Source organism: Camponotus floridanus, unplaced genomic scaffold (genome assembly GCF_003227725.1).
Source record: "Camponotus floridanus strain SB8 unplaced genomic scaffold, Cflo_v7.5 scaffold16, whole genome shotgun sequence".
NCBI lineage: Eukaryota > Metazoa > Arthropoda > Insecta > Hymenoptera > Formicidae > Camponotus > Camponotus floridanus.
The window spans coordinates 3,551,086-3,575,775 of NW_020229281.1; the positions used below are offsets into that span (position 1 = coordinate 3,551,086).

Genomic DNA, 24,690 nt, shown 5'->3' on the forward strand with positions numbered 1-24,690 from the left:
AATAATGTTATGTTTCTTTTCTACATATGCATGCGAAAATGTCTGTATTAAAATAATATTAATAAGTATGCATCCACAATGAAGTGTTTAATCGGTTTCTATTTTACTGTTAGCTATGCAAATGTATTTTTTTATAGAAAAAAAAAAATCGTAATATAATGATATTATAGATTAATTTGCTCTGTGCAATCTTCCGAGAATTTTATAAACTGAAAAGAAGAGCGAAAAAATTTTGAAGAAAAACGGTAAAATTTAATTACAAGAGAAAAGTATATTTAGTATAGTAAAAGAAGAGTATAGTTAGTAAAATTATATTATTAATTCAAAAAATCTATGACTCTTATAAGAATATTCTTTATACTACTCTTTATACTATTCATCGGAAATCTACATTATTATACAATTCCGGAGAAAATGTTTTAGATTGACCTCACTTGTGTGTGTATGTATATGTATTTGCAAAAATATGCATATATTATGATGTAAATTTTAACTAATAATTTACGGAATAGTCATTATATTATTGCACGAATTGACATTTATTGCATCGCCAACAACATTGATAAATATGATCCTGAAGCACTCATGATCTGAAATAATTTTGCTTTCTGTATTAAAAATCAATATATCTATAATTATGATATTATATTAGAAATATTATTTTTTATCGAGGTAAAATCGTAAAATATCATAAAAAAACGAGGCAAAATTGTCTACGCATAAACGTTACATTTTTAAAAGATTCCAAGGAAAGATCCATCATCTTTCCAGCTGTAAGCGTCAGTTGCTTTTGCGATCTCAACATAACAAATAGCAAAACACGGCTGTCTTTAGATTTCAAATCGTACCATGTAGAATTATATGCTGCAACACCAATTTCCTTGCTCTATGATAAGATAATAATTTAAAAAATTTTGTTTTATTAATATAATTTATATTTTTTTAATCCATTTTATATAATAAGGCAAAATTATTTTATAAATTATCAATACTTTATTATCAATATTATAATAACTAACCTTATTACTCATATATTCTCCAGCAAAGCAAAATATAAATGCTTCCAAATTTGTTATAGTGTAAAATAAAAGAGATTTCATTATTTGCTCCATCGCATTGGGATTGCCAATTGCCTATAATATTGTACAAAAATGACATGCAAAGAGTTATTGAATACGAACTATACAATATATTGCACGTTATACAATAAATATTAATAAAATTTGCGAGAATATAATATTTAAATTTAATATTTAAATGAATTGAATAATATTTAATTTTTTTTAAACACAATGGACAAAATTTAAAAGAAAATCAATTATATTTTAAATCTCTCAATTAATCGAGTACAATTACAGTAATTCTATATTCAATAATATTACTCACTGTTACAATAAGAAAGCCAAGCGAACAAATCATTACTGTATTTGACACAAATTGTACTAATGCGATATATGTATAAAGACACTCGATATTTTCTGAAAAAGTGACGATTTTTTGATGCTTTTGAATAATTTTTTTTATTGTGATGACGATTAATTTGCTTTCGCAGGATGTCAACTGCGTTATCCAGTAACGCAAAATATCGATTTGACTAGCTGTATGTAAGGTCTGAAATTGAGGTGGGGATTATATAGGACATTGTCTTCACATGTTTGCAAGTGTTTGCTATTAAAAAAAAAACGATGCAGAAAAGTTTGAGAAATGACATTATTGAAGTACGAAATAATAAAAAAATCGAAATAATAAAAAAATTGATAATGTAAATATCTGTTTTCAATTTTTTTGTATCTCACGTTGAGATTGCAAAACAAATACAATGATTAATCGCAGCGTCGATTAATCTCACGATTATCATTCGAATCACGCGTAACACCTCGCGAGTATATCGATTCGCGCATTATCGTAACTTACCAAAGTCAATAGCAGAACGTTTGTTATACCGGCCACCCAACCGCATAGAATCATATGCAAAGATTGTGCGACTATCGTTAATTTGTATACCCGTTGCGTATTTATGTGAAAAGGAACTTTTAATTTGCCTATAAAAGGTAATTCTATCATCTGATCGGTGATATCCATATCACTCAGAAAAAGGCCGATGCAATATGCAGAAACCGTCGTTGTGTGTAAAATAAAGATTGCATTTACGAGACGATCCGATAATTTCGCTTTTTTCGATGTTTCACGCATGCTAATATCGTTATCAGTGCAATCGTCCCAATCTTCCGCCATTAACGTCAGAATTTCGATCAATGACCTAAAAATGTTTGTATTCGTCAATCATAAATTAATTTAGATTTTTGAGAGTTAGAAATTTGTTATTTTTCAATGTGTTATAGATTAATCGTGGATGTCTTTTTAATTGTAAATAATGCTGATAATTGATTATTGATAATAATGTATTCATGAAATGTATTATAAGTACACATTTTTTAGTTAAACTGTTTTTTAAATATAAAATAGAATTTTATTTCACATATTAATTTAATTTAATTTCAAAGTACGATTTCAGAAAGCAAATCATATTGTATAGGTAAATATCTTGAAAAATTACGGTTTTGTGATTGCAATATTTTTCGTTGGGATATTATCAGTGGAATATAATGTGCAATATATTCGCAGAGATTTTTTTATATATTGTATATGCATTACATCATACTACTTACTTTTGGTTCAACCAAAATATAAAACACTTAGAGATCACTTTGATATGCGCCAGCATGAGACATAGACAGTCAATCAAGTCCATAAGTTCAGCGGTATATAAATGCGCTAGTAAGTAAGAGAGTAAATAAGATATAGCAATTGTCATTGTAATGATCCAAAACATTCTATAGAATAGAACGCATGATATGCCTGGCCAGATGCCGCACAAAGTGAATATAAATTTCACTTTGCGATTAAGGATATTCTGTGGAATCATAATATCTTGTTCGTTTTTACTCATATTACGATCTATTAGAATATACAAGATAAAGAAGAAGAAGAAGAAATAGGCACTTGGAAAAATAAAAAGAAATATGTTCTGATCAACTACGTTCTTTGAGATATATTATAGAACACCTTCGTAAGACTGAAAAATTCTGAAATATTATTAAGTAGATCGTGTAGCCTGACACAACTGACCAATCGAAGTTTCTCATTAATTATTTTCATCATATTGTGTGCACATCGCAAATACATCGTGGTTTTTGCATGAAAATGGAAGATAGATAATCATTTTTTTCTTTCTTTTAACCACTGGAAATACAATTGTGAATCGTCTACTTTAAATATGCAATGATTCGTGGGGTCATGTACATCTGACGTTTAGGCGTGTCCGCGATCGTTCAGAAAACTTTTTTTAATATAGGGGATGAACAGAACTGTATTCAAAGAGAAGAAGGTGTAAACAGCTGTTACGGCACTATGATACATATATGTATAAATATAGGAATTTATATATGAAAGTGTGTAAACTAATTTCTTAAATATCCACATAAATTAACGATAATTATGGAAAAAAGAATAAAATATGTTAATTAATTTTAATGTAATTAGTTTGCCGATTTTCGCAAATATAATGATTAATTCATAGATTAATTAGATAATAAAAAATATATAATATTTCTTCAATAACTTTGAAAATTAATTGTAAATGTAATCAAACATGCTTTGAATATTTTGAAAATTATTTATGACGTTACTTAACAATATATTGCTGATTCAATTAAAAGATAACAGATTTTGTAACAACTTTACATCTGTATTTGAAAAAATATCTTGTATTACACGATATGTTTTTATTTTAATTAATAATACTAATAAATCGCAATATATTTTAACTATTGCTTAAAAATCAACAACAAACAATCTGATGATTATTGCATCGTCAACAGAACCGATAAGTATGATCCTGAGGCATTCATGATCTGAAACAATTTTGTCTCTTGTATTAGAAATCAATGCATTTATAATTGTTATTATAATAAATGTATAAACTTTTAGAATGAAAGATGTATGCATAATTCTTACGCTTGTGAAAGATTCTAAAGAGAGATCCATCATTTTTCCTACTGTAAGCGTCAACTGCTTCTGCGATCTTAACATAATAAATAACAAAACACGACTGTCTTTAGATTTCAAATCGTACCAAGCAGAATTGTACGCCGCAATGCCGATTTCCTTGCTCTAATAAAAATAAAGAAAATATTAATGAAAAAATTCTTAGAAATTTATAAATAATTAAATAATATTGTATTAATATTATAATATTTTTAATATTTTATTATTCATTATTATTATTATCAATATTATTCATTATAATATTTCTAATAATTTTTTAATAATATAATTTTTTGTATAGTTCAAAACACAATCATTTATATCGATTCTTCATCATTGTCATAAATAGCTTGTAATTAACCTTGCTGCTTAGATACTCTCCAGCGAAGCAGAATATAAATGCTTCGAGATTCGTTATGATATAAAATAAGAGGGATTTTAATATCTGTTCTAATGCATTAGGACTACCGATAGCCTGTGAATATCATGCGAAAAAATAATTAAAACAAATTGTGTGAAATTTTTCACACCTTATACATAAGACATGTAATAAAAAGTATATGAACAGAATGTATGGATAAAAATATAAAATTATTATTAATTAAATATATAGAAAGCAATTAATTCATATTTAATAATATCATATATTATATACATAATTATTTAAAGAATTAATAATAGAAAGAATAATAATTTTATATACAATTATCTTATACTCACTGTTACGATAACGAAAGCTATTGAGCAAATCATTATCGTATTTGAGATAAACTGTAGCAACGCGATGTATGTATAAAGGCTTTCGATATTTTTTGAGAAACTAATGATTTTTTGATGTTTTTGAATAATTTTACTCGTAATAATATGATATGATACATGTTTGTATTCCTCTTTACGGGGTACAAGTTGCATCAGCCAGCAACGTATAATGTCGATTTGACCGGCCGTATGTAGAATCTGAAAATAAAATCTCGTTGATCAAAATTCCCAAATGGTTGATATTCGTATAACAAAATAAAAAAATGTGTGCAAAATAATACTATCAAAATAAATAACAAATCTCGCAAATTAGATTTTTCATTTAAATTTTTGTATCTGTCATGGTTTTAGAACATATTCAATGAAATTGATTTATCGCACTGTGTGAATACATTATTATATTAATTTATACGTATAATATATATAGCTTCAACTATAGGTCGATTTTGTATATTTAACTTACTAAAGTCAATAATATAGAGTTTGTTATACCAGCCGCCCAACCGTAAAAAAGCATAAGTAAGAATTCTATGATTAATACGAATCTGTACATGCATTGCGTGTTTATATCGAAGGGTATTTCTAATTTGTTGAGCAAGGGTAGTTCTGTCGTGTGATCGGTGACATCGGCATCGGCCAGGATGATACCTATGCAATACGCTACAATTGTCATCGTATGAAGTGTAACGATCGCATTTGTGATACGATCCGATATTTTTGCTTTGCGTGTTGTCTCGCGCATACTGATGACGTCACCGTCAATGCAATCATTCCAATCTTCCCTTATCATCTCTAAGATTTCGACGAATTTTCTGTGGGTGAAATATACTCGTCGATCATATATCGTCAAGGCAATTATAATTTTTGCGTTTTGGAAATTTGTTTAAGATTTGTCATTTCTGGATATTATAAGTTAATTTTTTAAATAATATTTTTACTCGTCGAACATAATTAATCTTATTGGTGGAACGCAAAGCTCAAAGAATATTATATAACTATATTGATTATATATTTTATTGATATTTTGATAAAAAATATTATACAACTATATTTTTTCGAACAAAATTGTTTTACAGGAAAGATTTATCTAAAATCAATCAAATTACATAAGTATGATTATAAAAAACGATACGTTATTATACTCTTTTATTTCATAATTATAAGAAACGATACGTTTCTTATAATCATGAAATAAAAGAGTATAATTTTGAAGTTTTATAGTCTTACTAAAAAAAGAAAAAATTATTCCAGAATTAAATTTTCTAAAAAAATTATAGCTTTTTAGTTAGAAAATTTCTGGTTGCTGATGTTATCGATATAAATGTATTAATCGGTTATTTGTTTTTTTTTGCAGAATATTGTTTCATTATATCTCGTTACTTACTGCTGATTGAACCAAAACACAGCAAATTTAATAATCACTTTAGAATATGCAAAGAAACTAGACATGCAGTCCATCAAGTCCAAAAGTTCGGCAGAATACACATGCGTGAGAAAATAACGATAGTGACAGAATAGAATAAATGTCACTGTAATGATCCAACATGTTCTGTAGAGCACTATGCACGATACGCCTGGCCAAACACCACAAAAAATAAGCATAAACTTCAATGTGCGATTAAACGTATTCTTCGGAGCCATCTTTTTTTACTTCTATCTGCTCTCTACATATAAGTGAGTCCATCGATGTATAATAATGAAATAAAAATTCTCAGAGATATAAAAGAAAAGTACTTTTTACTCAAGTGTACGTTTCCGATGACAGTTTTACGTGTGTCGCAGAATATCTGCGCGAGGAGAATTGAAAATTTTGCGAGATCTTCGAGTAAGTTTAGCCATTAGCAATTGATCACACACATACATGCAATGAAAATTTCTCATTAATTATTTTTATCATATTGCGTGCACATATATCGCAAATACATTGTGGTTTCTCGCATTGTGGTTTGATGCATTAAAAGGGAAGATAGATAGTCATTTTTTTCTTTTCTCGATCGCTTGAAATACAACCGCGAATTGTCTACGTTAAATATGCAATGATTGCGGTGGTAGAAACGGCGATGAGCGTCCAATGCGCAGTCGTGTTCACGACTCTTCAGTGAAGTATCGAAGTAAAAAATAAAGTGCCGCAGGGAATGAATACACAAATGGATACGATACTGGATACGTTATTCTAATAATTAAAAATAAACTTATGTTATAATAATATTTGTGCTTTAGCGAAAAATATAAAGAAATTACAAGTGCATGGATTTGAATATAAAAATGCATGAAACGATTTGTTGTAATCCGGGTAAATTAACGTTAATTGTTAAGAAAAGATATAATATGACACATAATTTTAATATTCAATCGATATTACGAATTCTGCATTTAATGTGGACAATTTATAAGTAAATAAAATAATCAAATACAATTGTTTTAAGATTTCAAATTGTAATATATAGAATTATACGCCACGAGACTATTTCTTTGTTCTATGAAGAGAAAAATAATGGAGGAATTTTTATATATTGATTATATTTTATATAAAATATTTTTTCAATTCGAAAAATATAGAATTATTTTTATAAATTTTTAATATATCGAATATTGTATCTCAATGCTAATCTTATTCAGATATTTCTCAACAAAGTAAAATATATATGCTTCGTAAGTTTTATTATGTACAATAATAATAATCTACTGTTACTATTGCATTATCTGATTATGTATATTGTGTAAAAAATACAAAATAAAGTTATAAGAATTATAAAAAATAATTAATTACAATAGAAATGTTATGAAGAGTAAACTCTCTATAATATTTATAATATTATTATAATAATATTAACTTATTTGTCTAATTTTATAATGTATAATTTGTATAATTATTATAATTTAATTTAATTTTTACTATTGTGATAAAGAAACATTAGACACATTATTATTGTATTTGAAATTGCAATAACGCGATGTTTGTATAAACATTTTTGATTATTTATCGAAAAAAATAATGATTTTCTGATATCTCTAATAATGAATTATTTTATTCGTTGTAATGGCGATTGATTTTCATTATTACGGGATACAAGCTCTATCAGTTGTAGCTATGCATCAATCAGAAACGCATAATATCCATTTGGCTAACCGTATATAAGGTCTGAAAATAAAGATCCCATTGTGCTAATAGAATGGAGTTGTGGAATTCAAATATGGAATAACTGATATTCAAGCGGTGAAATAAATGTGTATTTTGTGAGATAGTAAAATCAATTTCTACATCTATTGTATCGATTGTATTGAGGTTTCAGAATTGCGTATAATGCAACCGCTTTATCCATCAAATCCAATATTATCATAATTAGATGTACTTTCGAGATGTACTTTGGTTCGATTTTATTTTCAACTTATCAAAGCAAAGAGTTTTATCAGTCACTCAGTTCCAAAGAATCAACTGTACAATTAACACAAATTTATATATTATGCGTTCATGTTGCAGGTAATTTCTATCTCTCTTGCTCAGAAAAGGTAATTTTGTCGGTGCATTGATCAAAATGATGCAGTATGCAACATTGGTGAATTGTGTAAAGAATTATTTCGCGGTTTTTACATGCTAATATTACCGTTCGCGCAATTATTTTAATTTTCTATTATCATTGATAATAATTTTCTGTAAATGATTTGTCATTCATACGCTGCCAATTGTAACAAATTTTAATTTTTACATCATGGAAATTTACTCCTCTAAAAATTTGTTATTTCTGAGTATTGCAAATTAATTTATAAAGTTTTTCAGGGATGTAGAGGCTTCTTATTAATAAATTATTATTATTGTATTTATTATTATTATTAGATTATTATTGTATATTGATATATTATTATATTGATTATTATATTGAAAAATATTATAATTGAATATGAACAAAGAAATTTTGCGATAGTTTCTTATCTGAGATGACATCATTTTAAAATAAATCGTTTAGTCTTTTGAAAAAATTGATCTTTAAATTATAATATTTTATATTAATGTTCTTTTTCTCAAACATAAATGTTTGTGAATCAAAATATTTTTACAAAATATTCTCAGCATATGTGTATGTGTATTGCATATGCATAAATTATTTATTTTTGGTTAAATCAAAATAAGAAAAAAATTATAATTATTTTGGAATATATAAGAATTAGACAATTCAAAGTACAGCAAAATAATTCAAGAAATTGGTATTTATGAAACAGAATCATTATAATGATTCATAATATGCTGTAGAATAAAAAAAATGACGCGTCTAATCAAATACCACATAGAGTGAGCATAAATTTTAACGTGCAGTTAAGTGTACTTTTACAAACCATAATTTCTTATTTACCTTCTTTTCTTTTGTTTGCAGGCGCAAATGAAGATATAAAAGTGAGGAAATAACAGAAGAAAAACCTTCGGGAGAAAATAAAAGTAATATACTTGGACTATATATATGTCTCGATGACAGTTATATATACATCTGAGCGAAGACTGAAAGACTACAAGTCTTTAAATTGTTTTTGATAATCGATTAAAGAGAATCGAAGTTTTCCATTAAATATTCTTATCGTATTGCATGCACGTATCACAAATATATCATAGTTTCTTGCAGCTTTATGATAAGAAGAAAGAATATAAATATAAGATCCGTTTATTTTTTTGACGTCAATAATACGAATTTGTATAAATTATATTTAAACAAATATATTTAAACAATTACATTGTCTAAATATAATTGTTTAAATATGATTTATGTGAAGAAATATATGTCCGATGATCGCTTACGATTTTGCAGAAACTTTGTAATCGACAAAGCCAAAAAAACCAAAAATAATTAAATATAATACCAGCATAATTTCCGTTACTTTGCTTGTGATTGAATAATTAAAAATACATCGTAGAAATATTGAATATTAATATTTGTTTATATTATATATAAGAATTATATAAGACTATATAAAATTATATAAGAAGAATGATATAAGAATATATAAAATATATAAAAAGAATACATGGATTTGTATGTAACAACGATTTCAAAATTTTTGTTTTAAACTTAAATTTTATATTTTGATATATTGCATTAAAATATTATGAATATTGTATTCTGTCATTATGCAAAAAATTTGCATCATTGACTTATCTTAATATATAAATATTACTGTATATATATATATATATATATATATATATATATATATATATATATTTCGAACTATTTGATTTTTTTCTCTAGCAATTTCGGTTACAACATGGGAAGCGCACAAATACGTATATGTATTATATCAATATAATCGCTCTGGAAAAATCAACACTTAATATAAAATTTTCTTGTGAACTTATTTTTGATTATATTCGCGATTATAATATAAAATGTTGTAAAATTTGATGTAACACTTTACGATTTTTGTGGTAAATATTGGATTTAATTAAGGTATCGTGATATGAACAAAAAATAACGACTTATTATTTTATATTTTTAAAAATTACTACCGTCTTTTTAGAACATATAAACATGAAAAATATGTTATACGTACGATACATCTCTCATAACTATTGTTTAAAAATCTTTTAACGCACGATGTTTATTGCATGGCTAGCAATACTGACAAATATGATCCTGAAGCTTTCATGATCTATAATAAAATATAGAAATTAATATTTTTTAAAATTATAATCTTATTAAAGAAGAGCGTTTTAAATATTGCTAAAAAATTTACATACATAAGATGGACATGAAAAAATTATATAGGCAATAAGTAAATCTCATGTGGAAAGTATCTTGCTATGTATTATTGTCCAGAATTATTTTTCTAATCATAAATCTTACATCTGTAAATGATTCTAAAGAGAGATCCATTATTTTTCCAACCGTAAGCGTCAATTGCTTCTGCGCCCTTAATATGACGAATATCAAATTACGACTATTTTCAGGTTTCATTTCATACCATGCAGAATAATACGCTGCATTTCCAATAGCTTTACTCTATAAAATTGATTAACAATCAGTTAAAATGTTATTTTTTTAATTTAACAAACTTGTAATAATGTATTATCGTTACATTATCCCGTATATCAAACCTTGTTTTTCAGATATTCTCCTGCAAAGCAAAATATAAACGCTTCGAGATTTGTCACAGTATAAAATAAAAGAGTTCTGACTATCTGTTCTGTCGCATCGGGACTACCAATCGCCTGCGATATCAAAGCAGCAATTATTAAATCATTATTTTTTGCAAAATCATAAATGTCTTTATCGTTCTAATGTAAACTTGAAAATCCAGAGAAATTGTTTTTAGATAATGAAGATATAAGAGCCAAAAACCGTAGCGCTTTAATAAAATTATGAGTATATCCAGTCTCTCTCTCATGAACAATAAATTAAATATCCCTTTTTATTACTTACGGTTACGATGAGGAACCCTAATGAACAAATTAGCACAGTGTTTAATGTGAATTGCAACAACGCAATATATGTGTACATATTCTCGATGTATTCTGCGAAGTTAATGATTTTCTGATGCTTTCGAATGATTTTATTCATCGTGACGATAGATTCGCCTCTTTCTTTGTTTTTTTTAATTACAATCTCATTCAACCAGCAGCGCAGAATGTCCATTTGGCCGCCTATGTGCAGAATCTAAAAATAATAATCCTTATGGCTATTAAAGTTTTAGGAAAGATATACCGGGTGTTCTAAAAAGGTATGCCAAAAATTTAAGGAGATATTCCTCACACCTGAAGGATGAAAAATGTTATATGGACATAGATGCGGAAATGCTTATTTCAAGAGTTATGTTGAAAATATTGTTAGCTGTATTATTTACACAAGGAAAAATTTAGGATGTGAGGAATATCTCCTTAAATTTTTGACATACCTTTTTAGAACACCCTATATATGCATTATTTATGACACATGCGTATTACAGCTTACCAAAGTTAAAAGCAGAGCATTTAATAAACCAGTTCCACAGCCGGACAGGATGAGATGGATAAATTGTGCAGATAACAGTATTTTATACCTGCGCTTCGTCTTTATGTCGATAGGAAGCGTCACCTTTAAGAGCAAAGGTAGTTCGGACTGATGATCGGTGACATCAACGTCGGCTAAGAAAATGCCGATGCTATACCCAACGATCGTTAACGTATGAAGTGTAAACATCGCATTAGTGATACGACCTGCTAATTTAGCCTTGCACATTGTTTCGCGCATATTAATGTCGCTGCTGCAGCAATCGTTCCAATCTTCCTTCATTATCGTCAGAATCTCGGCGAATTTTCTACAAATGATAATAGAATCATCGATTATTACCAGTTATAAAGCAAATCATAACAAACAGATAATATATCTCGCATCGTAGAGATTCGCGTGTCCGAAGAATCAATTTAAACGAATTGCAAAACAATTATAGCGATATACGTTAATGTCCGTATTATTTTCTATAAACAAATCTCGATTTTTCTTATATCTTTCCGTTTAATAAAATTTAGAATAAAAAAATATATTTTACTTATTCGCTCACACACATATGTATATATAATTGATTGTGCAAGTATGAAAAGAAATATATGTATATTCTATGAACAAAATAATGAATTAAATTAAATTCTTGAAGATGACATATATTTAGATTATTACTTGTGTGTATGTGTGTGTGTAACATTACTTTGCACGCTATACGACTTACCGTTCATTCAGCCAAAATATGATCAATTTAGTCATAAACTTCACTTGTGTCAGGAAGCTACTGAAACAATCCATCAAGTCGAAGAGATCGCTCGAGTGCAAATGCATTAGAAGATACCGGTAATGGCAGATATTATCTGTCGCTAATGCGATGATCCAATATGCTCTGCAGATTATAACGCACGACGTACCCGGCCATATGCCACACAAAGTGAGCATTAATTTTAACGTGCGATTAATTGTACTTTTATGCGTCATAAGTCTTTTCCTTGCTTGTTTCACAGGGAAGAATCACAGTATTTCTTACACAAGGAAGGATATTTACATTAACACGCAATAAAATAAACGCGCTTTCAAGAAGGTTAAAAAAGCTACAAAAGCTATATTTCCCAACTCGATATATATTTTAGAACAACTGCGAAGAGACTGTGGGAGATTCTCGAGGGATCATTAAATGAGCGCTCCCTTAGAGCGATCGACCAATAGTAGTAATTTATTAAATATTTAACAGAAGCCATTAAATATCTTTTATCGTACTACGTCGTAGAATTCACGAATATGCATTTATCGCGACCTTTCCGACACAAGAAAAAGAGGGAGCATATTTCTCTTTCCCTTGGATATCGCTAACGCAATTACAAAACGCCTATTTTAAATATGCAACATGATATATGCGAAGGTAAATGCGAAAATGTACGTCTGGTCACTTATATTTTTTCAAAGTTTGAGAGTCAGAAGCAGTCAGAAGTGATCGAAATGCGTGATATTACGGAAGTTTTCTTGCGTACAACAACTTTCGAAACTTATCTGCATGCTATGACAATATTTATGAGAAATTAACGAGTGAAAATACATGTGAAATAATATGATGTCGAACGTTTATATGTGCAGAAGATATTTTTTTTTTAAGATTGAGAAATGATGTGTCTTTTCAACAGAAACCTCAAGCATATAATTTTCTTTGCAAAGAAAAAATATCGATGACTTTTCTCTTTAATTTAAGAAGAAAAAAATAATTGTGATATTTTTTTATGGAAAAATATCACATATTATTATTTTATATTATTTTATTTATTCATCTAAAAGTACTTGAAAATATATTATACATACTATTATATATATTATTCTCGATATGTTTTTCTAAAGTGATGAAGTTATGTCTACATGTTAGATGATTGAGTTAGTTCACGATTGTCGCGCAGGAAATGACTTGAGTCTGTGAGTGAATTTATGACTGTAGTATTCATTTCATCGCCAGTAGTACTGACAAATAGGATCCCGAAGCTTTCATGATCTATAACAATATTGCTTTTTATAAGAAAAGAATACAAAATATATTATTATAATAATATTATATAAATATATAAATATATATTATATAAATATATATATATATATATGTATATATATATATATATATATATATATATATATATAAGAACATGTAATGTGAAGAAGACGCTTGATCTAAAAAAAATATCTTCTTATATTTCTTACATTAGTAAAGCATTCTAAAGAAAGATCTGTCATTTTGCCAGCCGTAAACTTCAATTTTCTCTGTGATCTCAAAATTATAAGCAATAAAATGCGACTGTCTGCGGTCTTCATATCGTACCAACCAGAATTGTAAGCCGCGTTTCCGATCGCAGTGCTCTAAAGTAAAAATAACGAAAAGATATTTCTTTATATATAATATATTTCCTTCTGTATAATATTATTTCTAATATCGCAAACACCGCAGTATTATATCTTATATAATTGTTATTGTAACAATTATCTTTTTGGTTGCTAACCTTATTGCTCAAATATTCTCCGGCAAAACAGAATATAAACGCTTCAAGATTTGTTACAGCGTAAAATAAAAGAGATCTCATTATCTGCTCGGTAGCATCAGGACTACCGATTGCCTACAATATCGAAATAAGCTGAATACATAATGTACTTTCAAAATTATAAGTAATTTTTCAATTACTTATAATTCTACGTATTATTACATATAATTTATAATAAATTAATTCGCGCAACAGAAAATATAAATAAAATTATTAAATTAATTAATTGATTTTAAAATAAAATGTGTATTTATATTCTTAGAATTTTGACAATTTCACTTACGGTTACGATGAGAAACGCTAACGAGCAAATCATCACCGTATTAGATGTAAATTGTAGTAAAGTAATGTACGAATAAAGATTCTCAATCTTTTCCGAGAAGCTGATAATTTTTTGATGTTTTTGAATGATTTTCGTCATTCTTCCGATCTCTATTGATCTAACTTCCGTCAACCAACGAAGCAAGATATTTATTTGACCACCTATATGTAGAGTCTAGAAATAAAGATTCTGTCATTTATGATAATTATTGTTTACCTAGAAGAGAACAAGAAATATAAAAATGTCGTAATGAGAAATAAATTTGATAAAATGTACGAAAGTGAATCAAATCTCATGGAATATTCTCTTAAATGGTATATTAATATTGTATCACTGAATGGCTTTACTTATGTAAATGTAGTACACAAATAGTGAAATTTCAAGAAAAAAATCAATTAATGGTAGTGGCTGATTTTGCAGTGAAATCTTACTGTCAGTAATCAAACATAAGGTAAAATATGAGTATTTTCACTGAAAATCAGTAAAGTGCTCGCTGATCTGCGGTGAAATCTTGTGTGTATCACTGCTTTAATTATTAATATTTCTATTAAAATTCCTCAATTTAAGAGTAGACACTGAATTTTTTTTTATTTATTATTTAATATCTAATTTTATATTTATTTTTTATATTTATTATTGAATATCTAATAATAAAATATTTATAAATACTAATAATAATACCTAATAAAGATAGTTATATAATGCGAACAGCATATTTATTTTATAATTACATCTTACACATGATACTTGCTTAGATGTAGATGCAGGTTACCAGAGTTAGAAACAGGGCGTTGAATAAACCAGCCCCCAAACTGCACGCCAGCACGAACATGAATTGCGTAGTTAACACCAGTCTGTACTTGCGTAACGTGTCTATAACGAAGGGATATTCCATTTTCATTATAAGGGGCAGCTCGGTCGTTCGATCGGTGATGTCGGCATCGGCCAGGAGGATACCAATAACGTATGCGAACGCGGCAATTGTATGAAGAATAATTAACCCATTACAAATACGGCTCGATAGTTTTGCTTTACGTTTCGTTTCGTGCAACACAATACCATTGTCACCGCAACAGCTCCAGTCTTCCGACATAGTTGTCAAAATTCCAATGAATTCTCTGCGAAGGATCGAATATTTTGAAATAATTGTATAGACATATTTTTTTACGATAATATCATTTTTTTTAATTTTAATTTTCGACAATGCTATTTTTTTTAATTTTAATTTTCGAGATATATTGTAAGGATCGTGTTTCTTCTCTTTGTCGGAATTAAAAATATGAAAAATAATTGGATGTGTGTGTGTGGAGATAAACAATTATAATCGTAAAAAAATAAAATATCTGTTTTATTAATTTTGGCATCCATCTTATATGATTATTTTGCATAATTATTTAAATAAAATAAATGCCATTATCTTAGGAATTATCTATGAATATCTTATTTAAAAATGTATTTATAATATAATAGTTATATCTTTGTTTACTTACAGTTTCTAAATCGTAACTCACCTTTGTTTTAACGAGAAGATAATGATTTTAAAGGTCAACTTTACGTGTGCCAAAAAGCTACTCAAACAGTCCATCAAGTTGAAAAGATTGTTGACATGAAAATGTGTTATAAAATACCGATAGTGGAAGAATTGATTGATCACTAGCGTAATCATCCAAAACACTCTGTACAATAAAACGCATGATATACCTGGCCAGACACCAAATGCGGTAAGCAAAAGTTCTATCGTGCGATTAATTGTACGTCCGCTAGTCATAATCTTTTATCTTTCTACTTGTTTATAGCCTATATATAAGCCGGGGCATCAAAATGTGCGCGATAGATCAAATACGCTCGTGTCCAAGTAAGAGGCGTATGCTCTTGAGAAAATTCTATTTTTCAATTGCAGATCTCGATGTATATTACGGAAAATTTGCGTGAAGACTGGAAGCTTTTAAAAGCATCACGAGGCAAACGGTACTCTTGAACAATCGACCAATGGGACGTGTTCATTAAATATTTGTATTCTACTGTATACAGATCATACGAAGAAGTCCGTATTTCTTGCAACTTAAAAAGAGAGGGAACACAGATGGGGTCATTTTGTGCTTCTTTTAATACGCACTCGCGAGTAATTTTCTCGAATATATAATGATCTATTGGACGCAATATAAATGACGATGTATATCCGCGTCCAACTATCTTTGAAAAATTTTAAAAGTAGGGGAAAAGAAAAGGAGAAATAAAGAGAAACAAAAAAACGCATCATTTAATAAGCGCATAAATTATTATCTGGCTTTCTTAACTTTTCGTGGAACGTCATTTTGATAAGAGAAGAAAATGAAGTATCTGTCAATTTCTTATGTACCCTACGCAGTTTACCTTTAATAATTCAAAGTATCGTGTAATATCGTGGATCTTATGCGATATAAATATAATTTTACATGTAAATTTTAACCAACGATTTATGGAAAAGTCAATATATTATTGCACGAATCGACATTTATTGCATCGCCAACAACATTGATAAATATGATCCTGAAGCACTCATAATCTGAAACAATTTTGCTTTCTGTTTTAAAAATCATTATATTTATAATTATGATATTATATTTGAAGTATTATTTTTTTATCGAGGCAAAATCATAAAATATCATAAAAAAAACGAGGCAAAATTGTCTACGCATAAACGTTACATTTTTAAAGGATTCCAAGGAAAGATCCATCATCTTTCCAGCTGTAAGCGTCAGTTGCTTTTGCGATCTCAACATAACAAATAGCAAAACACGGCTGTCTTTAGAGTTCAAATCGTACCATGTAGAATTATATGCCGCAGCACCAATTTCTCTGCTCTATGATAAAATAATAATTTAAAAAATTTTCTTTTATTAATATAATTTATATTTTTTTCCATTTTATATGGCAAAATTATTTTATAAATTATCAATATTTTATTATCAATATTAATATATTGATATATTATAATAAATTAATATATTGATATATTATAATAACTAACCTTATTATTCATATATTCTCCAGCAAAGCAAAATATAAACGCTTCCAAATTTGTTATGGTGTAAAATAAAAGAGATTTCATTATTTGCTCCATCGCATTGGGACTACCGATTGCCTATAATATTGTGCAAAAATGACGTGCAAAGAGTTATTGTATACTAATTATACAGTATATTGCACGTTATGCAATAAATATTAATGAAATGTGCGAGAATATAATATTTAAATTTAATATTTAAATAAATTGAATAATATTTAAGTTTTTTAAAACATACTGGAGAAAATTTAAAAGAAAATGAATTATATTTTAAATCTTACAATTAATCGAGTACAATTACAGTAATTCTTTATTCAATAATATTACTCACTGTTACAATAAGAAAGCCAAGCGAACAAATCATTACTGTGTTTGACACAAATTGCACTAATGCGATATATGTATAAAGACACTCGATATTTTCTGAAAAAGTGACGATTTTTTTATGTTTTTGAATAATTTTTTTCATTGTAATGACGGTTAATTTATTTTCGCAGAATGTCAATTGCGTAATCCAATAACACAGAATATCGATTTGACCAGCTGCATGTAAGGTCTGAAATTGAGTTGAGGATTATATAGGATATTGTCTTAGATATTTACTATTAAGAAAAAAAAACGATACAGAAAAGTATGAGAAATGACATTATTGAAGTACATCGAAATAATAAAAAATTATGTAAATATTAATATAATTATAATTAATAATGTAAATATCTGGTTTAAATTTTTTTTGTATCTATCACATTGATATTGCAAAACACATACAATGATTGATCGCAACATAGATTAATTTTACGATTATCATTCAAATCATGCGCAACATCACGAGTGTATCGATTCGCATATTATCGTAACAACTTACGAAAGTCAATAGTAGAACGTTTGTCATACCGGCCACCCAGCCACACAAAATTACGTGCAAAGATTTTGCAACTATCGTTAATCTGTACACGCATTGAGTGTTTATGTGAAAAGGAACTTTTAATTTGCCTATGAAAGGTAATTCTATCATCTGATCGGTGATATCCATATCACTCAGAAAAAGGCCGATGCAATATGCAGAAACCGTCGTTGTGTGTAAAATAAAGATTGCATTTACAAGACGATCCGATAATTTCGCTTTCTTCGATGTCTCGCGCATGGTAATATCGTTATCAGTGCAATCGTTCCAATCTTCCGCCATCATCGCCAGAATTTCGATCAATGTTCTGAAAGTGATTGTATTTGTCGATCATAAATTAATTTAGATTTTTGAGAGTTCAAAATTTGTAATTTTGCCATGTATTAATGTATTATGGATTAATTGTTGATATGTTTTTAATCATAAATAATGCTGATAATTGATTATTGATAATAATGATATTCATGAAATGTATTATAAGTGCACATTTTTTAGCTAAACACTGTTTTTTATCTTATCTAAATATTCCGTTTGAAATTGAGATTATAAATATAAAATAGAATTTTATTTCACATATTAATTTAAATATAATTTCAAAGTACGATTTCAGAAAGCAGATCATTTTGTATAGATAAATATCTTGAAAAATTACGGTTTTGTGATTGCAATATTTTTCAAGTTGGAATATTATCAATGGAATATAATGTACAATATATTCGCAGAGATTTTTTATATATTATATATTATATCATGTTACTTACTTTTGGTTTGACCAAAATATAAAACACTTAGAGATTACTTTGAGATGCGCTAGTATAGTACACAGACAGTCGATCAAGTCTATAAGTTCAGCGGTATATATATGCGCTAATAAGTAAGAGACTAAATATGATATAGCAATTGTCATTGTAATGATCCAAAACATTCTATAGAACAAAACGCACGATATCCCTGGCCAGATGCCGCACAAAGTAAATATAAATTTCACTTTGCGATTGAGGATATTCTGTCGAATCATAATAATCTTGTTCGTTTTTACTGTAATTTTACGATCTATTAGAATATGCAATAAAGAAGAAGAAAAAGAAATATACACTTGGAAAAATGAAAAGAAATATGCTCTGATCAACTACGTTCTTCGAGATATATTATAGAACACCATCGTAAGACTGAAAAATTCTGAAATATTATTAAGTAGATCGTATAGCCTGGCACAACTGACCAATCCAAGTTTCTCATTAATTATTTTCATCATATTGCGTGCACATCGCAAATACATCATGGTTTTTGCACGAAAATGGAAGATAGATAATCATTTTTTTCTTTCTTTTAATCACTGGAAATACAACTGCGAATCGTCTATTTTAAATATGAAATGATTCGTGGAGTGATGTACATCTGACGTAAGTTTAAGTGCGTCCGCTCAGAAAAGTTGTTTTAATATAGGGGTTAAACAGAACTGTATTCATAAAGAAATATGTATAAACAGTTGTTACGATACTACGACATATATATATATATAGGAATTTACATATGAAAGTATGTAGAACAAGTTCCTAAATATCCATATAAATCAACGATAATTACGAAAGAAAAGATAAAATATGTTAAGTAATTTTAATATAATTAGTTTACAATTGGTTTGCTGATTTTCGCAAATAAAATGATCAATTCATAGATTAATTAGATAATCAAAAATATATAATATTTCTAGTCACATTAGTCGTTTTTAACACTTATACGAATTTTAAAATAAAATTCAAATAAAACTTCTGTGGAAAAGAAGAGTAGAATCAGCATACAATTCGGCCTCATTTAATAGACATTTAGTATCACGAGTTCATTTATTTTCAGACAGTCTTAAATTAATTTTTTTATTCGTGATGAAAACGTATACATGCGTGCAAAAACGCGCAATGCGCGTGAGAAAAGAATGGTTAATAATATCGCAAAATTTTTATCTTTAATGTTTTAATGTGCAAATTTCTTTTGACTAAATAATAATAAACTTTTAACGCTTATTAGAAAATATGTGATATGAGATTTTGTTTCACTTTAATTCATCGCAAGTAGTACTGAAATGTACGAGGCTGAAGCCTTTATAATCTATAATAAAAAAATTTATGTAATAATTATAAAGATATGCGTTTATCTCGAAATAGAAAATATTAATATCCAAATTTAATGTTTATATCTTTTTATGACTGAACTTTTTAATAAATAATGTATAAATAATATTTCTTTATAACATATAATATATAACAAATATAATTATCTCGTGACTAATAGTTATTTAAAAAAAATCTAAAATATAAAAAATCAAGTATTATATATCACACAGACGCACACACGCATATATGAGTATAAATTATTATAAAAATTAATTAACCATGTGACATAGAAGATAATATTTATATGATCTAAAAAATAATTACACTTATTAAATATATATTAATTGATTTTTGCAGTTGTATGAGAGAATGTAACAGTCTGTAAAAAGTCGTGAGAAATCTGTAAAAAGTAAACATAAATATGTACATATACATACTTACACTGCTAAACCGTTCCAAAGACAAATTCATAACTTTTCCAATTGTAATGACTAATTGCTTTTGTGATCTCATTATCAAAAACAATGTAATTTGATTATTTTTGGAATTTGATTCGTACCAGAATGAATTATACGCAGCATTTCCAATACTGTTGCTCTGTTGAATGGAAAATCTTAATAATTTTTAGAGATAATAATACATCCATTTAATATTATTGCAGCTATAATATTTATTCTAAAGTTTAACCTTAGTACTTAAATATTCTCCAGCAAAACAAAACGCAAACGCTTCCATATTCATAACGAAGTAAAATAAGAGTGTTCTCATTATAATTTTTATAGCATCAGGCGTTCCAACTGACTGGAATATTAAGAAAAGACCTAATGGCAACGAGAAAACGATAAAAGAATGAATAATTAAAAGCAATTAATACTCGTCATTTTCATACAGATTTATTGTTACAAGTTCAAAGTTCTTTTTTACTGCATAATTGTTGCGCTGCAAAATGAAAGCGCTGCTTACCGTAACCATTACAAAACCCAAACAACAGATAATTAAAGTATCCGATATGAATAACGCCAACGCGATATTCGAATACAAATCTTCGATATGTTCTGAAAATTTAATGATTTGTTGATGTTTCTTAATTATTTTTTTTATCACAAAGAGATTCGGACTGTGCTTCTTTTTTATTGGAAAAATGTCAATCAACCATTCGCAAAGAATATCTACTTGACCACCTATGTGTAGTATCTAAGGTATACGATATAAGATTATCAAAAGATTATTTTAGAATTATTTTATTTTATTCTACATTTTTTTAAAATATTTATTTGCATATATACAGAGTGATTTATAAATGCATATCAATTTTTGTAATGTCAAAAAATCAAATATGCACATTAAAATAAATAAAAATGTTTTTGACTGTACATATCGTAATTTCTGAAATGTGGAAAATTGAGTAAAATACTTGGACTATCTCTGTATTATATGATTACACGTGCTACAGCATAATTTAATATTGTATCCTTCATTCACTGGAAAATATGAAACGTTGTTCAAATTGTTTCGAATTTATTTCATATATTTTCTTGCAAATTATCAATTTTATTAGTTTATAGTATATAACAGATTTTAAATGACTCGAAAAATAAAAATTTAATAAACTTAAATCAGGAAATTGTGTTGAGTCTACTCTTGCTATGAGTCTACTCATCTTATTCATCAATATAAAAAGAAATTATTTAAAAATGTCAAAAACAGGAAATAAAATCGAGCATTCCCTTTAATCTTTCCCTTTTATAACTTAGAAACTATGATATGTGTACAAATTATGTTTACATAATATTTTAGTATACTAAATTTATCACTCGGAATATTATTGCATTTAAAAATTATCATATATATTATGAATTGAATGCAATTAATAAAATATTAATAAACATAATAACAAGAGTAATAATAATTAGATAATAAAACTTACCAAATTTATTAATAAAGCATTTAAAAGGCCAGTTGCACAAGAGCATAACAATAAGTGAACAAACTGAATAATTATGATTAACACGTATACATATGTTTGGTTGAGATCAAATGGTAGATTCATGTTCATAACGAGAGGTCGCATAGAAGTATTGAAAACTTTATTCTCATCTGTGTGTTTCACAATATTACTACTGTGAAATATTACAGCCATCGAATAAAGAGCCACTGTCACGTTAGCGAAACGTCGGGACAATTTGGCGTTCGATGTCACAAACATACTGAATTCCGTGTTGAGAGACTTTTTCCAATCAATCGCCATCATCGTCAATATCTTGCTAAATGTCCTACGGATAATTTTCGGATAGTCATAATCACTAAAATGGTAGCAACAATGGTAGAAAAATTTACATATATTTATTTATTATTTATTAAATATTTATATTATTTATATTTATTTAATTTTATATTATATTGTTTATATTTATTTTATAATTGCCATATGGTTTACTTTACTGACAAAATTATTGCATATCTTACCGTTGTTTACACCAAAAAATAACTAACTTAATTATCAATATCGAGAATGTCATTGCTTCACCTAACATGCCCATCACTTCGAAAAATTCAATAGAATAAAAATTGATTATAATATATTGATATTGAAAAATTTGTTCGAGTGCAAGCGCAATGATCCAAAACAATCTACGTAGCGAAATGCACGATGAGTCCGGCCAGATGCCAAAAATTCGAAGCCAAATTTCTATCGTTTGACTAAGTATATTTTCCACTTTCATACTTTTATTTTATTATCACTTAGTTTTTCTTAATATTAGTACACCATTTTTATTAAGACAATACTTTTAAACATTTTCAGAAACGCATCCAATCGATCGTATGATGTGCACGATACTGCAACTTTGTACAGACTAAAAGCTTGAACAAAAAGACTAACAGAAATCCTCCCTCGAACAACTACTTATTAAATATTTTGATCGCAAAGCTTACGGATTGCATATATCTTTGTTGAGACACATCGATAAAAAAAAAGTTTCCGGGTAGCTGATCTTCCTTTTCTCTATTTCTATCTCTATCTCTCCCTTGGATGAATCGATGGTGTAGCGCAGTACGTTATTTCCTTTAAAAATTCAAGCAACACACGCAAACTTATTCTGAACATTAAATCATGCTTGGTGACTGTAAGAAGATTTTCAGTCTTTATAAAAATTGCATATGTTCAAATAAAACAGACAATGTCTATCATTGTCATATATTTATGATTGAAAGAAAAATAGAAGAATAAAAAGATATTTATAATTTGAGAGTGAATTTTAGTTCTCTCTCTCTCTCTCTCTCTCTCTCTCTCCCCCCCTCTCTGTCTTTTTTATCTTTCTCTTCATTGTTTCCTTTAATTCTGTAAATAGAAACGAAGTAATGCAGTTAAAATATAAAAATCTATACGTGTAGAAAAGATATAATATCCACATAAAAGTCGACGGAATTTAAAGCAGAGGAAAATAAGGTAAAAGATAAGGTAAAAGTAAGAAAGAAAACGGATAAATTTCTTCATTCGATATTACTTAACACAACTTTACGTACTTTATGTTACTGATTTTCTTTCCAAATTTATTCTTGTCTTGATACACATATAATAGAAAAAAATAGAAAGTAATATTGAAATAGTTTTTAAATCTTAATTTATATGCAAATCTTTATAGTTAAATATTGTTTATATAGATTTTAATTATAGAAACCGTTATTTAAAAAAAAAGAATTTCTATCAGGAAAAATAATGTGTAATAAAGGAGATAAAAAGAAAGAAAGAGAGAAAGAGAGAGAGAAGGGGGAGAATAAAAAAAAAGTACGAATTAAGATATAGTTAAGGCACCAGAAGAAAAACGATTAGGAAATTATAGGAGTATAAAACTATAGGAATAGATGAGAGAGTCGAGATGCACACCAGAGAAGTATGGACTATTAAGAAAATAGGGGGATATCTGACTAACGTGCGGTCAAGGATAAATTGAGTAGGGTGGTGTGCGGATCGGTATAAGG

General features: G+C 27.7%; 5 protein-coding genes across 6 annotated transcripts; all 5 read right to left on the bottom strand.

The window, feature by feature from the left end:
• Positions 1-351: 351 nt before the first annotated feature.
• LOC105248223 (odorant receptor 4) lies at positions 352-3,065 on the bottom strand. Its single transcript, XM_020026527.2, has 6 exons — positions 2,670-3,065; positions 1,915-2,260; positions 1,387-1,611; positions 1,020-1,133; positions 731-886; positions 352-590 (listed from the first exon to the last, which is right to left on the bottom strand). The coding sequence occupies exons 1-6, from the start codon at positions 2,948-2,950 to the stop codon at positions 540-542; spliced, it is 1,173 nt and encodes a 390-aa protein (XP_019882086.1). The 5' UTR covers positions 2,951-3,065; the 3' UTR covers positions 352-539.
• A 754-nt stretch (positions 3,066-3,819) lies between these two features.
• Positions 3,820-6,518, bottom strand: LOC109609766 (odorant receptor 4-like). Its single transcript, XM_025407058.1, has 6 exons — positions 6,191-6,518; positions 5,270-5,618; positions 4,768-5,004; positions 4,409-4,522; positions 4,018-4,173; positions 3,820-3,914 (listed from the first exon to the last, which is right to left on the bottom strand). Exons 1-6 carry the CDS (start codon positions 6,445-6,447, stop codon positions 3,864-3,866), a joined length of 1,164 nt encoding a protein of 387 aa, XP_025262843.1. The 5' UTR covers positions 6,448-6,518; the 3' UTR covers positions 3,820-3,863.
• A 3,874-nt stretch (positions 6,519-10,392) lies between these two features.
• On the bottom strand, positions 10,393-16,732 carry LOC105248171. The gene is made up of 12 exons (XM_025406980.1): positions 16,160-16,732; positions 15,421-15,766; positions 14,610-14,822; positions 14,288-14,401; positions 13,992-14,147; positions 13,741-13,788; positions 12,496-12,785; positions 11,742-12,087; positions 11,214-11,447; positions 10,889-11,002; positions 10,638-10,793; positions 10,393-10,443 (listed from the first exon to the last, which is right to left on the bottom strand). Exons 1-12 carry the CDS (start codon positions 16,414-16,416, stop codon positions 10,393-10,395), a joined length of 2,325 nt encoding a protein of 774 aa, XP_025262765.1. The 5' UTR covers positions 16,417-16,732.
• A 103-nt stretch (positions 16,733-16,835) lies between these two features.
• On the bottom strand, positions 16,836-19,746 carry LOC105248172 (odorant receptor 4-like). Of its 2 annotated transcripts, XM_025407069.1 has the most exons (7): positions 19,693-19,746; positions 19,360-19,604; positions 18,560-18,905; positions 18,026-18,250; positions 17,659-17,772; positions 17,336-17,491; positions 16,836-17,193 (listed from the first exon to the last, which is right to left on the bottom strand). In XM_025407069.1, exons 2-7 carry the CDS (start codon positions 19,521-19,523, stop codon positions 17,143-17,145), a joined length of 1,056 nt encoding a protein of 351 aa, XP_025262854.1. In that variant the 5' UTR covers positions 19,524-19,604; positions 19,693-19,746; the 3' UTR covers positions 16,836-17,142. The 2 variants fall into 2 exon arrangements, with proteins under 2 accessions (XP_025262854.1, XP_025262853.1); XM_025407068.1 differs by lacking the exon at positions 19,693-19,746 and having other exon boundaries at positions 19,360-19,676.
• Positions 19,747-20,628: 882 nt separating this feature from the next.
• LOC112637390 (odorant receptor 4-like) lies at positions 20,629-23,287 on the bottom strand. The gene is made up of 6 exons (XM_025407077.1): positions 23,176-23,287; positions 22,637-22,982; positions 21,673-21,903; positions 21,397-21,510; positions 21,151-21,306; positions 20,629-20,704 (listed from the first exon to the last, which is right to left on the bottom strand). Exons 1-6 carry the CDS (start codon positions 23,247-23,249, stop codon positions 20,654-20,656), a joined length of 972 nt encoding a protein of 323 aa, XP_025262862.1. The 5' UTR covers positions 23,250-23,287; the 3' UTR covers positions 20,629-20,653.
• Positions 23,288-24,690: the final 1,403 nt, after the last annotated feature.